This window comes from Neopelma chrysocephalum, unplaced genomic scaffold, assembly GCF_003984885.1.
Source record: "Neopelma chrysocephalum unplaced genomic scaffold, ASM398488v2 Primary Assembly neopelma1_63, whole genome shotgun sequence".
In the NCBI taxonomy this organism is placed as follows: domain Eukaryota; kingdom Metazoa; phylum Chordata; class Aves; order Passeriformes; family Pipridae; genus Neopelma; species Neopelma chrysocephalum.
The window spans coordinates 8,094,957-8,108,253 of NW_020897720.1; the positions used below are offsets into that span (position 1 = coordinate 8,094,957).

General features: G+C 46.2%; 1 protein-coding gene across 8 annotated transcripts in view; it reads left to right on the forward strand.

Annotated features, from left to right (window-relative positions):
- Positions 1-204: 204 nt before the first annotated feature.
- The window catches only part of EBF1 (EBF transcription factor 1), a 274,437-nt gene continuing 261,344 nt past the window's right edge, over positions 205-13,297 (forward strand). For all 8 annotated transcript variants that reach the window (XM_027682769.1, XM_027682771.1, XM_027682772.1 and 5 more), the window contains exons 1-5: positions 205-967; positions 2,287-2,443; positions 2,756-2,819; positions 3,045-3,100; positions 12,119-12,192. In XM_027682769.1, the coding sequence (XP_027538570.1) occupies positions 834-967; positions 2,287-2,443; positions 2,756-2,819; positions 3,045-3,100; positions 12,119-12,192 (485 nt within the window). In that variant the 5' untranslated portion in view covers positions 205-833. The remainder of the gene's footprint in view (positions 968-2,286; positions 2,444-2,755; positions 2,820-3,044; positions 3,101-12,118; positions 12,193-13,297) is intronic.

Genomic DNA, 13,297 nt, shown 5'->3' on the forward strand with positions numbered 1-13,297 from the left:
ATGCAAATGAGGGGGCGTGTCCGCAGCGGCACCGCCCCCCGCCCGCCGGGGCTGCGGGGCTCGTGTTCGGCGGCGGGGACAGTCAAAGTGGCTCCCATAGGGAGAGACGGCGAGTCCGCCCGGCGCTGCGGGAGAGGGAGGGGGCACGGGGAGCCCCAGGGTCTCCCTCCGGCCGTCCGTCCGCGCCGCCGCCGCCGCGGGTGCGCCCCTCTCGCTCCCTTTCCCGGCGTGCGCCCGGCTCCGGCAACTCGCTTCCTGCGCGGCTGGAGGAGGGAGGAGAGAGGAGAGGAGCGGAGAGCGCTTCGGCTGGGAGAGGAGAGAAGAAAGAGGGAGAAAAGAAAGAAAGAAAAGAGAGAGGGGAGAAGGGGGGGGGGACTTGCCTCTCTTGTCACTGGAAAATGACACTTGATGTAGCAGAGCCTGCCGCAGCTCCCGTTCGTCCTATTGTTTCTTAAACTGCCATCTGAGATTTTTTTTTTTCCTGCTGCCATCCGAGGGGTGTCTTCATACAAAAGGGACTTCAAGTACTCCTCCGGCTTGTGAGCGCTGCAACCAGCCCCCAGCACCCCGCCAGCCCCTCCAAGCACCCAAACAAACTGCACACGCAGCAAACAGCAGCAACAAAACCGGGCTCTGATTGCCTCTGGATTTTTTTTTTTTAATGTCCGTGCCTGTGATTGCTTTCTCCGACTTGCTTTGATTCCAGAGATCAGCTGCAGAGAAAGAAAAAGGAGAGAAATCAAAAAACCCACATATAACAGTCCGCCTGGCGATTTTATCACTTTTTAAAATTTCGAGTAAAGAAGGAAGATTTGCGCTGTTGTTTCTGATTCATGTTTGGGATTCAGGAAAGCATCCAGCGGAGTGGGAGCAGCATGAAGGAAGAGCCCCTCGGCGCGGGGATGAACGCGGTGCGGACGTGGATGCAGGGAGCCGGCGTCCTGGACGCCAGCACGGCCGCTCAGAGGTAGGCAGGCTCCGCGCCCGCTCCGCTCCGCGCCCCGCTCCGCGCCCCGGGGCGCTCCCCGCCCGCAGCGCTGCTCCCCGCGGGCAGCGCCTTTCCCCCCCCGCGCCAACAAAAACCCTGCCCTGGAGCTCTGCTACCAGCAGTGAGTTTCGCGTAGATGTCGCCAGTTAAATATTTATCCCTATTGTCCCGTAGGAATGACTTTTTATTAAATAATGATAACAATAATAAAGGAAGCAGCGAGTTTCGCTAGGTACGGATAGGTGGGTTTCATCTCTCTGGCCCCTTGTGTTCGCTCGGAGGAAGGAGTTTTCAAAACTATGTTTGCTGCTGATTTAGTCTTGAGATCTCCAAATGACACTTTCCTCCTCCGATAAGCAGCGAGTTGTGCACGGATGTATCCAAAATATATTTCTCTACCTCGCTTTCCTATCCTCGTCACAATCAGCAGCTCCTTTTCTTTTCCTCCGATAAGCAGGGAGTTTGCAAAGCTTTCTTCAGGAGAAATTTAATTTGAATTCCCTTAGTAAAACCACTGTCACTTATCTTAGATTTTTTAAAAAGAGGTCCAAATAGGAGGTGGTTTTGGCGAAGCTGCACCCACGCTTTCTCTCTTATTTCTCTTTCTTCCCATCCTCTTCCCCGCGAAAAAAAAAAGGCACGAACCAAACCCTGATGCCGGATTCGCAGCCTGAGCCCTGGAGCCGGCATCAGTTTAATGTTGACATCTCCCTGTGTCTCCCACCTCTCCCCACACCCCTCCCTTTGGAGCCCTCTAAGGAAAGGAAAGTTTCTGCAGGGACAACCCTGAAATATTTCAAGTTGTCTCCTGAGCTCGGTGTTTACCCACCGCTCCGGCGCAGGAGGAAAGGCTCACAGGACTGAGGCTGCAAGATAAGGCACATGGGCGCTGGGGTGACAGCTCCGAGCCGAGTTTGAGAAGTGGCAGGACCGATGCTGCTCCGCGGGGCAACGCGCCGGCGGCGCTGAGCGCGGCTCCGCCGCCATGCAGGGCCGGCTGCGGGCGGGCACGGCCCCTGGGGAGGGCTGGTGGGTACCGGGGCCGGGGGGGCTGCTGGGGGCCTCGGGCTCGCTTCAGGGCGGGATGGGGTCGGGGCTCCGCGGGGTTCGGAGTTTGAGCCTTTCCCCGCGCCCGGAGGGAAAAGCTCCGGGGCGACTCGGGGGGAGGGGGGGATGCTGAGCCCCGGGGGAGGCCCAGCCGGGTCCCGGAGGGGGAAGGAACGGGCCCGGCAGTCGGCTCGGGGGGCGTGAGGCCGCGTCGTCAGGGCTGCTGCTAACTCGCGTGTTTCTGGTCCCAGCGGAGTGGGTCTGGCCCGGGCTCACTTCGAGAAACAGCCGCCTTCCAACCTGAGGAAGTCCAACTTTTTCCACTTCGTCCTGGCTCTGTACGACCGGCAGGGGCAGCCCGTGGAGATCGAACGCACCGCCTTCGTGGGCTTCGTGGAGAAGGAGAAGGTGAGTAGCCTAGTGCCCCGCGGGGACTCGGCGGCCTCTCCCGGGCCCTCCTCTCTGCTCCACTCCCCCGGGGCCGCGGCGTCGGCTCGTCCCGGGAACCACTGCGGCCTCCCGGGCACCTCACTCTTCCCCTGTCCCAGAGGGCAGGCGGGGAGGAGGTGTCCCCTGATCCCTCGCTATACCCGGGGCAGGAGAGAGGGATGAAAGCTGCCCCGTCCAGCCCCGGGGGCACCCGGCGCGCGAATGATGGAGAAACTTCATTGATACTCTTTTCCTTTTCCCTCCGGCCTCCCGCGCTCCCTTTGACATCAGGAAGCCAACAGTGAAAAGACCAACAACGGGATCCACTACCGCCTGCAGCTGCTCTACAGCAATGGTAAGGGCTGGGAGCCCCCGGTGTCAGCCCCGTCGCCCCCCGCCGCCTCCGCGGCTTCAGAGCCCACCAGAGGCCGGGGAGCCGCTGCCCCGGCTCCCCTCCGCTCCGCACACCTCCGCACTCGGTGCCGGGGCGCTGCGGGGACACGGGCGGCCCCGGCGGGCCCGAGCCCTCGGGCGAGCCCAGGCGCGCTGCCCCGCTCCTCACTCCTCTGCCTTGTTTCAGGGATCAGGACGGAGCAGGATTTCTACGTGCGACTCATCGACTCCATGACCAAGCAGGTGGGTGTTGCGGAACGCCCGCGGAGGAGGGGGGTGCCGGGGGGGGTGGCAGCCGTCGGGGCGGCCCCCGGGAGGGTGGCGGGGCGGCCCGCGGAGCCGAAACCCGCCCCCGCGGCGGAGCGGCTCTGCCCCGGCGGGCAAGGGAAGGGAAGGGGCCGCCGCCTCCCGCGGGCACGGCCGCGCTCCCCGCTCTGCGGCGTCGGGGCTGCGGGGCGGCGCGGAGGGTCCCCGTGGGACCCCTGCCTGCCACCGGGCTGGGGGAGAAAAATACAGGCGACCCTCCAGCCATCCCAGCCAGGGCTGGGGCTGGATTTGCCGCTTAATTAATAAGAATTAACCTCCGGCCTTCGCCAGCCCCCGAGCGCCGCCGGCACAAGCCGCTGCCCCGGCGCGAGGCTCTGTCGGTCCGTCCGTTCTTTGCGCTGCCGCCGGGTCCGTGGGTTAAAGGTGGAGCGATTGTATCGTGGCACGTTTGCATGTCGGAATAGTTCCCCAAATCGCGGCGCGAGTAGCAGCGAGCTCGCTATCGGACTCGGGAGGACAGCAGGGATTGTCAGTGGAATTAATCCTCATTTTAAGCTTGCACTTTATTCTCCCAAACAGAGTAATAACGTGCGTGCATACCTGTAAAAAATACTTTTCTGTTTAAAACCCGCATTGTTACAAAGGGACTATCTGAACAAATCGAATCTTTCTCTCTATTTTTTTTTTTAATTTTTTTTCTAATTGCTACTCTGGCTTTTTCTTCTGCTCCTGTCAGAATATTTTCCTCATAGAATACGTTTCTTTCAAATAGTTGGGATCACTTTTAAGCATTTTCATCCTTAAAATATGTTTCTTCCCCTCCTACTCTGTTTTACTTGTTAAAGAAAATTCTTAAATTTTATTTAAGAAAAACATTAAGGGTTTTTTTTGTACCAGTAGGAAAAGTCAGTCCCTGTGTGTTGTCTGTAGACACAAAACTCTTGGCTTGTATTTGGGTTTCTTTTCTATAGTAAAACATAAAAACATAAAGCTCTAAGGGCTGAGTTTGTTTTACAAAACTCTCTTTGATGGTCCCAGAACATCTCTTCCTGCTATTGAAGACTGTCTTTCAACAGAAAAAAAAAAAAAAAGAAAAAAAGAAAAAAGGAACTTGGATGAATTTTGCTAGACAATCCACTGTGCATCTGAACTCTGTTACACTGTACACTTCCAAACAGAGCCCATTCTCTGTAGGAATTAAAACAGCAGCAACATACCCTTCTTCATAAAAAAACCCTGGAAAGTGTTTGCTGTCATTCCTTGTTTTTCAGGCATAAATTGGTTAGTTTTTGTTAAAAGCAACAAAATCTTCCTGATAGATGAACTCTTTTTAGTCCTTTTGGAGCTTGTGTAATTCAGTGTAGACAGTGTGAGAAAGACTATCAATAAATATTATCTTTAAAAAGCTTTCCTATCGTTACGGAAATGCAGAAGTCTCTGCTCATAATCCTGTTGAAAACAGAGCCCTGGACTCATGGAGAGCAATGGATTCAAAATAATTTTCTTAACAAAGGCATCTTGCATATGAAGAGTTCATCCTAAGGCACTGTTTGACCTCTTGGTCTCTCATTATTATCAAGTCATCAGAGGGTCTTTGGAGAGAAAGGGGAAAAAATCCCCGAGATACAGTTTATTTGTAAAACCTACCGTGTAGCTTTAAAGCACGCTCACAATGAAGAAGAAGGAAAAAAAAATATCTCTGATTTCAGGAAGTCTTAGAAAAACAAAGTTAGTGCAAATTACAGATTTTGGGGAAAGTGCGGCGGGTTTGAGAAGTGGGGATTTGAGAACAAAAGCTCTCTGAACTTAGATTAGAAAACAGGGAGCGAAAGGCTATTTTAGACACAAACATGTTTGCTTACGTATTAATTTCATGCATACAATTTCTTTAGGCATGACTATAATTGCTTATGAAAAATAGGGCATTGTCATGTCAAAACTGTGGCGTGTGTCGCTCTGAATTTTTTTGGGGGCCGGATGCTAAATTCTCCTTCCTCTGTTTTAATTCTTTCTTTTAAAAAGTGAAATTATTGCAGAGTTGGGATTGCGTCGGTTACTGAATGCTTATTAGGAGGTGAAGTACAACACATGACAGAAGCTCACCCAAATGTTGAATATATCATTTATATTTTATGACAGTGAATTATATAGAAGATTCTCAAGTAACTTTCAAATCATCAAACTGTAATTAAATATTGCAAAGACTGTCTGAAAATTCTTTAATTTTTAATGAAAGTTAAATATATATTGTCAGTCTACTTGAAGGTGTAGTATTTTAATGCATGACGCTCAGAACAAATTGGATAATGAAATGATTACTTTTAAATGAAACTGTTGCAGAAGCGTACACGTTTCAGCTGGCAAGTATCTTCTCAGTCCTCACACACACACATTCACACACTCGATAATTGTGAATTCCCAGACTAAAATTACAGCTACTCTGAGGTTTCTGGTGGCAAATTAAAAATCCCACAGAAGCAAAGCTTGAATGAGCTAGGTTCCCCAGATCATACAGGAAAGTATCTGTGGCTTTTTTTATATTATTTTTTTTTTTAAATATGGACACGTCAGATTTATATGTATTCTCTTTGTCTCACAGTTACAAATTGCAAGGGTTTGGATGGTTGCAGATTAGTAAGTTAAGTAAGATAAAAGCAAATCAGACCTAGATTTCTGTACATTGGATTGCTGCTCAGAGATTTAATGTGAATGTCCCATCAGCAGCATGTATTCTACCAGCAGGTAGGCAGGGCTTGGCTGTGCTGGGGGCTGTGTATGTAATAAAGTGTAGATGTTCCTTCTCCTAAGTGTTCTTGATCTGTATAAGTCAGGGATTTGTTCATGTGGCTGTGCCCAGCTAAGAAACTCAGAGCAGGAGTCCTGTCATGGGTGGAACAGAGGGATCTGCACGTCCTGGTGCGCGTGTGTGTGTTCTCTGTCAGCTGTGGAGCAGGACGGGAAGCGGGGCTGGAGAGTGGCGCTACTGAAGTAACCAAGAGTTTTGTTGTGAGCTGCATCCCAGGGCAGATCTGGGCTGTAGGACGAACTGTGCAGGCTCTACCCCAAAACATGAGCTTCGGCTGCTCGTGCGCTCCTTGGGAGTGTGGGCTGTGGGACTTCCAAACGGGAAACCCAGGCAGGATTGGTTCAAAGTGCATCGTTTTGAGTTGCATTTGGGATGACGCGCTTGGCCTTTGGTGGTGGCCCCGGAGAAACGCTGGGTGAGACAGGAATTATTTGGCTTTCAGCGGTCTTAAAATGTGTCCCCATCATTTAAAAATTGTAAATTCTACACACAAATCATTCATGTGGTGGAGAAGTTCTTTTTTTCAGTTTGGGTAACAACATTCATTGTCAAAACTGGCTTAATTAAATTTTCTTTTACGTTATATTGGCACCTCATTTTATGTCAGGACCACATTCCTAATGCGTTCAAAACCCTGTAGGATCCCAAACTTTATAGCTGTTCCTTTCCGTAAAGCAGCAGCTCCTCCCGCAGTAGGTCTGGCTCTAACAATGATGCATTTTGAAATTGCCTGCAAAACGTGAAATATGTTTGCTCTAATAAAACCGGAGTTTTTAGGCAAGTCTAAGGATTTTAATATATTTATGGAGAAGAGATGCCTTCTATTTCTTTGGCTGTATTTTCATAAAGTTGAGATATTTCACTATTAGGAAAGATGGAGGAAATAAATCTGAAATACTTCTTCCCCACCCATTTTTCCTTCAGCCGTTCTCATCCATAAGATATAACGGATGCTAATATGGCTCAGGCATCTTAAGAATCATAAGTTTTGCTTGATTGCTATTGTCTATTTCTGAGAGTCCTCATGAGTCAAAAATCTTAAACTCTGTTTATATTTTGCTTTTCTTTCAGTACTATAACTCCGGATGCAAATGGTTTTTCTGTTGACTTCTCTGTCATTCTCTGATGTCTGCAGATATTTGATCAGCTCCTATTCTGTGCATGGCATGGCCCTTCTCTAGCAGCTACATGCATGGGAAAAAAAAATGTTATCAATAAGTTCAGAGGAGCCTCAGCAGACTCAGAGAAATTTCACACAAACATAAAACAAAACCTAACCCCTGTGACAGGGAAAGTTTACATTGCACCAGATTTTAGCAGCTTTCTTGTGCCTTTGGTGAGATGTCAGAAACGCAGGTGATTTTAATTTTCTTGTACAGAGAGGAATGGAGAAGTTTGGAATTTGCATGCATGATCAGGACCTGTGTTTGGGAAAATGTAAACTCATCACAGTGGAAAATGTGTTGTTTGGAGTCTGAGGGTGAAAACAAAGCTGAGGATTTTGGAGAGACTGCCTGAGCCAGATGGCCTGGTGCATTCCCAGTCTGGCAGCCCAACTGCTCCCTCCTGTATAATATACAGCCATTTGTTCTGGGATATTTACGCTAGAGCTGTTTCCATGTGAATGTTTGAAAACCATTAAAAATGAACATATTAGGAGAGATAAATTTATTTAATTTGTGTGAATACATCGATAAGCAGGCTGTGAATCAAAGGCAGAGAGAGACTGGATAAAATAATTAGATGCTTCTGAATTGTGCGTTGAGAGACAGAGCAAGAACTCCCTGTCCTCGCCCCGGGACCAGCACTCCGCTGCTTGTCTGGGATAAACCTCACTGGGATGAGTTGGAATTTTGCTGGGGGAAGGGGTAAAACCTTGGGTAACTAAGGGTTAAGGATTTGAAGCCAAATAAGTGTAATTCACAGTATTTTCTGTGTAGATATATAGTGGATACAAGCCTAATCCTCCCTGGGTGAGACTCTGGCCCATCTGAAGTCAATTGCAAAGCGCCTATTGAATTCGGAGGGGCCAGGGTTTTATTTTCTCCCTGTGTGTACGGCCATATATATGTAATTCCAAATAATTTTAGTTCTGCTTTGGAAAAGACCCTAATTTTAATGAGTTTTTCCTTCTCCTTTATTTCTGTAAAGGAGATACTTTGTTTTGTGAAGCAGCCGAGGAATTTGAAAGCAAGTGGGTTTAGATGCATGTTGGTGATTTCTCTCCTTCTCTTACTCTTTTAAAATCAAGGCCATGACATAACTGAGTAATATAATGACCATGATCTCGTTCCTTCAAGATTGTTTTTCGTCCAGTTCCGAAAGCAAACCGACTGGCAAACCGACACCACAAGATGATTCTGCCCTCAGTTGTACCAGCACAAATCTGGATTTAGTCAGGAATGGTTAAGGACAAAATCTGGCTCTATATTTTTCCAAATTATTCATCAACTCTTTTATTGCTTTATCCTGCTGTCTTTATTGGGGAAAAAGTGGATTATATGAGAACCGTAGTCTCGACTTTTATATTACTCTCCTTCCTTTTATCTTTAATTTTTTAAATTATTTTTATAATGTACTCTGTCGCTGAAAAGTTTAGGCAAATCGTTGGACGCAATTGACTGCAATGTGCTCAATTTAGGAATTTTTATTTGCTGGCAAGCAGTGAATTGCATTTAATTTAACTTTTTATGCAGCTTTTGTTTATGTGGAAGTGAGGAAATATTATATTTTTGACACCAATTTTTCAGGACCTGATTTTGAAATCTGCTTGTGCATGAGTGATTGTTACATGCTGGGACTTCTTGTAGAAAGGTTACTTGGGTGAATAACTGCTTGCAAAATGGAAGATGAATTTTGTAGGGAAATGTTTAAGTTGCTCAGGAGTAGAAAAGCTATTTTCAAATGCTTATGAAACAACACCAAGTTAAAACTACACAAAGTAAACAAAAAGAAAAAAACAAAGTCTATAATTTTGCATTTCCTCTGCTGGTGTTCTGTTGTGCAACCCTGATGTGTATTTGCAGGCTTATTTTTAGCTCTGCTGTGGTCTAAGTTTATGCACTGTAACTTTCACTTTATCTCTCATTAATGTGATCCCCATTTGACAAAAATCACGACGATGTTGGTGTGACAGAGAATCCTGACACAACCATCCTGTTTTAAAGCCTGAACTTAAAAAAAATCATAATTAAAAAAAAAATTAAGATATTTTTGTTAAGAGGAGTAGCTTTTCAAATCTGAGAGTTAAACATTTTCGCAACAGTAACGTAGTAGACCCTTCCTGTAAAAATACTTCTGGCAGCTCTAACGATCTGAAACTTTAGCAGTTCCTGTTTCCCTTTTGAAACTAATTGTAGAATTAATGCTTTAGAGCAGCGCGGTTTGCGAGGCGGTCGAGTATCTGCCGTGCTCTGGGGCAGCCATTCATGGGAGCAAACAGTTGGTGCTTTGCACACCCGCTCGCACAAGTGAATTGGGACACAGGAATGGGAGATGGGGATGAGCTGCTCAGAAATTAACTCAGCAAGTCCTCCCGCTTCCTAGAATTTCCTAGAAATTCCTGCAGGAATAGGGTATGCGGGAGTAGCTGTGCTGAACGTGGAGAAAACAAAATGTGCATGGGTACAACTTCGATAATTGAATGCAAATAAAGTGAAAAGCAAATCCTTAATGTAGAGGAAGGCAGAAGAGTGTCATGCACGCAAAGAAGGGATCACTGATGCTAAACACAACAGACAAGGTGATTATGTACCACAGTGTTGACTCTTCCCGTTCATTATTGCTATTTAGTTGAGTTATTTAAGTGGGTACCTGGAGGTTAAGTAAGCACAGCAGCAGAAAGGGGAGAGGAGGAGAGAAGGGAGAGGAAAAAAGGAAAGTAAATTTTGTGTTCTGGTTTGTAATTTCTACTGCTTCCTTGGCCCACTGGCAACAAGATAACCCATACTGGGTAAATTTATTTTAAGATTTAAGAGTGTGAGAACAAGGCAAGTCCAGCAGCCCTCTCTCAGGCCCTGCTACCCCGTGTCACGCTTTGATTGCCTGGAGGTGATGAGGAACTGGAGGTGCTTGTCCTTACTAAAGACCTCAGGGGCAGATCTGCTCTTTCCCCCTTGCTCTGCATTCTCAGAGGCCAATTATTCTTTAACTGTTGATGAAGTCCAAAAAGTGCCGTCAGCTTCCTCCTTGCCTTGGCCTGTCCCACCAGGTGAAAACTGATTTGGGGTTTTCTGGCGTCTTTGCTGTGTCCCCACTGATCAACCCCACCAGGTGTCAGCCAGTTACTTCGATTCTCTGGTTTTGGCTGGAAGATGCTTCTCCCATCTTCCCCTTTAATGCTGGAAATGAGGATCTTCTAAATTTGTTCCATCTCCTGCTGTAACACAGGGATGACTGTAATGCCATTTTCCAAGGCTTCTTGCAAACTGTAGCTCTTTTGGGCACTGACGGGGAAGTGCCTCAAGGTCCCAGCTGGGGTCAGGGGGTTGCTAATATCTGTGTTAGGGGGACTTTCCACGTGTCTTCTTTACAGGAATGCTGGTTTCACAGGTGTTCTGCCTCACTGCTAGAAACGAGGGGGCAGAAATCAGGTGAAACTCTGTGCCAATCAGTGGCAAAGACAGTGGAGGCTTCTGCTTTATCAGCAGTGAAACCCCAACCCCACTGGCTCTCAGGTTTTAGAGGAATGCAAAACTGAAACTAAAAAATTAAAACTAGCAAAGGTAAGGTAACACAGACCCATTCCTGATATTGCTTATGGAATTATTAAATCATTTTATAATGCATAATATCAGTATTGTATGTTACTATTTAAATGGTGTTGAAAGTCAGCTCATGCTTCTTCAGATTTGTGTCCTGAGATTTTTGCCCCCTCTGGAGGTACAACACCTCTGACCTTTAGTAGGTTATATTTGTAAGGACTGGGAAACAGTTCATATGATCCTACTTCATCCTATATTGAAGTAACTTATTTTTCTGTCAGTATTTTCCACACTTCAATTTCAAAGTGGTCTCATTCCTTAAAATTTATTTCATCCATATAGCATAATCATTAAATTTCAATATTTATTTTATCATTAGGTTTAGGAATACCCATAACAGATGTCATTTTACCTGCAGAGTTTTTTTTCCTCGAATTTCTTCTTTTAAAGTCTGTATTTTCAGGGCTGAAAAGGTCACACCAAGCTCAAGGGTAGTGCCAATGCTCAGATGCAGGAGTGGTGGTCATTCCTCCAAGGCTGGGACTCTGATCCCAGCTCTGGAGTGGCACCCTAAAAGATTTGGGAACCTCACTGCCGTCTAAAGATGCTGTTGCAAAGGAAGCTTCTTTTCACTCTTGTTTTACTGCTGGGGGTCTCGTGCCCGGGACCAGGGGTGGTTGGAAAACATAACTGTTGGGATGAGATGGCAACCCTGTCCTGCAGGGGCTGTGAGCACTAACCTAGTTAGTGTGTAATGCCGATCCCTCGTTGCTGGTTCTGCTGGTGGGAGCAAAAGTAGACTCTTCTTGAAATGTGAATACACTGTCTTTCCACAGTTTTAGCTTAAAGGATTTTCCCCGTGCTGTCTCAGAGTCAAATTTCTGAAGTCGGTTGATCCTCTGTTTGTTTTGGTCTCCTCTGCTCTGGTAGGGCCTGCTCCTCACTTATTTATATCCCTGTAACTCCAGAGGTGCTCTCTGGAAAGTGGTGGATCACGAGGTTCAAGGGAAGAATCAGGCCCAAGTGTTTTCTCAGGAGCTACCAGGAAAATGCCGGGGCTGTGCAGCTTTTGTAATTAAAAATGCATGAGCTCTCTCTTTTTTGTCCTTTTTTTTTTTTAATGAATAGGACCCAAAGTATACCAAGCCTTGCTGAGTTTTTTCCCTTTTTTTTTTTTTCCTTTTAATGCTATTAGGTTTATATTTTATTCTGAATTGAAAAGAAAATTGTGGTTGTCTTGACTACTAAAAAAACCCATCCTACACACTGCTCAAGAGATGTGCAACAGAGAGGAGGGAATTTAGCCGTACTCAGCTTGTGTTTTTTCCAGCTGCAAGACTTGGAGCAGGTTCGGTGGAGACACCGTGGTCTCTTTAGCCCGTGCCGTGGTTTGAAGCTCTGGCTGCGCCTTTCCTTACCGTGATGCATTTTTATTTTCTCCAAACTCAACCTGATGTACAACTGAAAATTGTGTTTTGTTTCTAGGCGATAGTATATGAAGGCCAAGACAAGAACCCAGAAATGTGCCGAGTTCTGCTCACGCATGAAATAATGTGCAGGTAAGAAATACCCCGCTTCCACTTAATTAGTGATGAGAAGATGAATCTGTCTCTCAAAATCTAGGTTGAACCTGCAGCTATTTTCGGACTTAAATTTATCTTTCTTGCATTAAACAATCCCAAAATAACACAGTTCGGTGTGTGTAATTAGCAGCAAGGTCTCAGTCGTCACACTAGTTTTCAATTATTTATAAAGAGTTATTCTTAACAGAACGCTGCTGGTTTTCATTTAGACACTGTAGCTTGCAAAAGGTCTCCTCACCAAAATTAACAGTCTATTACAGTCTTCTAGCAATAAATGTCTCTGCCCCCAATTCCCAACAAAAACTCCTCAGTAAAATGACAAAACAGTTTTTTTTGTTGTTTTTTTTTTTTTCTGGATGCACATTAAGGCGTGAGGTCAGGAGGTTTTTCTGTCCTGGTTGCTGCTCACTTGAGGTCCTTGCTCGGATGGAGTGGAGCAGGTGATGCTCCTCCATGCAAAAGATTTCTTCATCTTGATTTTCTTTAAACTCCCCCATGCAGATTTGGCTCTGTCCTGTGCTCTCTTGCCCTGCCTGGGGTTGGTGACTTAAATTCAGGACAGTCAAATATCTTCTCCCCCAAACTTCTGCAGCTGCTTCCTTCTCTGTTCTGGCTGATTGAAATAGGTGAAGCCTCTTCTACTTCCTTTTTACCACAGAGAAAGCAGCATCTTCCCCAGACCCCTCTGACACCTTGGAGAGCTTGACCTCTCAGTCTCAATAAAGTTAGTGGGTGTTTTTTGCATGTCTGAAAAAATCATTTGTTACATGTTGTTCGATGGCAGAAAATAATTCCCTGGTGGAAGACGAGGCATTCTTGCATAAGCTCATTGTTACAATCAGTTGTTTTAAGACTGTAAAAATGCCATTGCATGCGTTGTAACTTTTGCAAAACACATTTACTAAAAAGGAGTAACTTGAGGGTAAAAACTAGTACCCACTTCTAAGAGAATAAACTTGGATGAGGGTTTCCTTGCAGGGGAGAGTCTTTGACAAAATATTTAGACGGAAATTTCTCTGTTGGCTGATTTTTTTTTTTAATTATTATTTTTTGGGTGTTTTTTCTTTCTTGGGATCTGCAT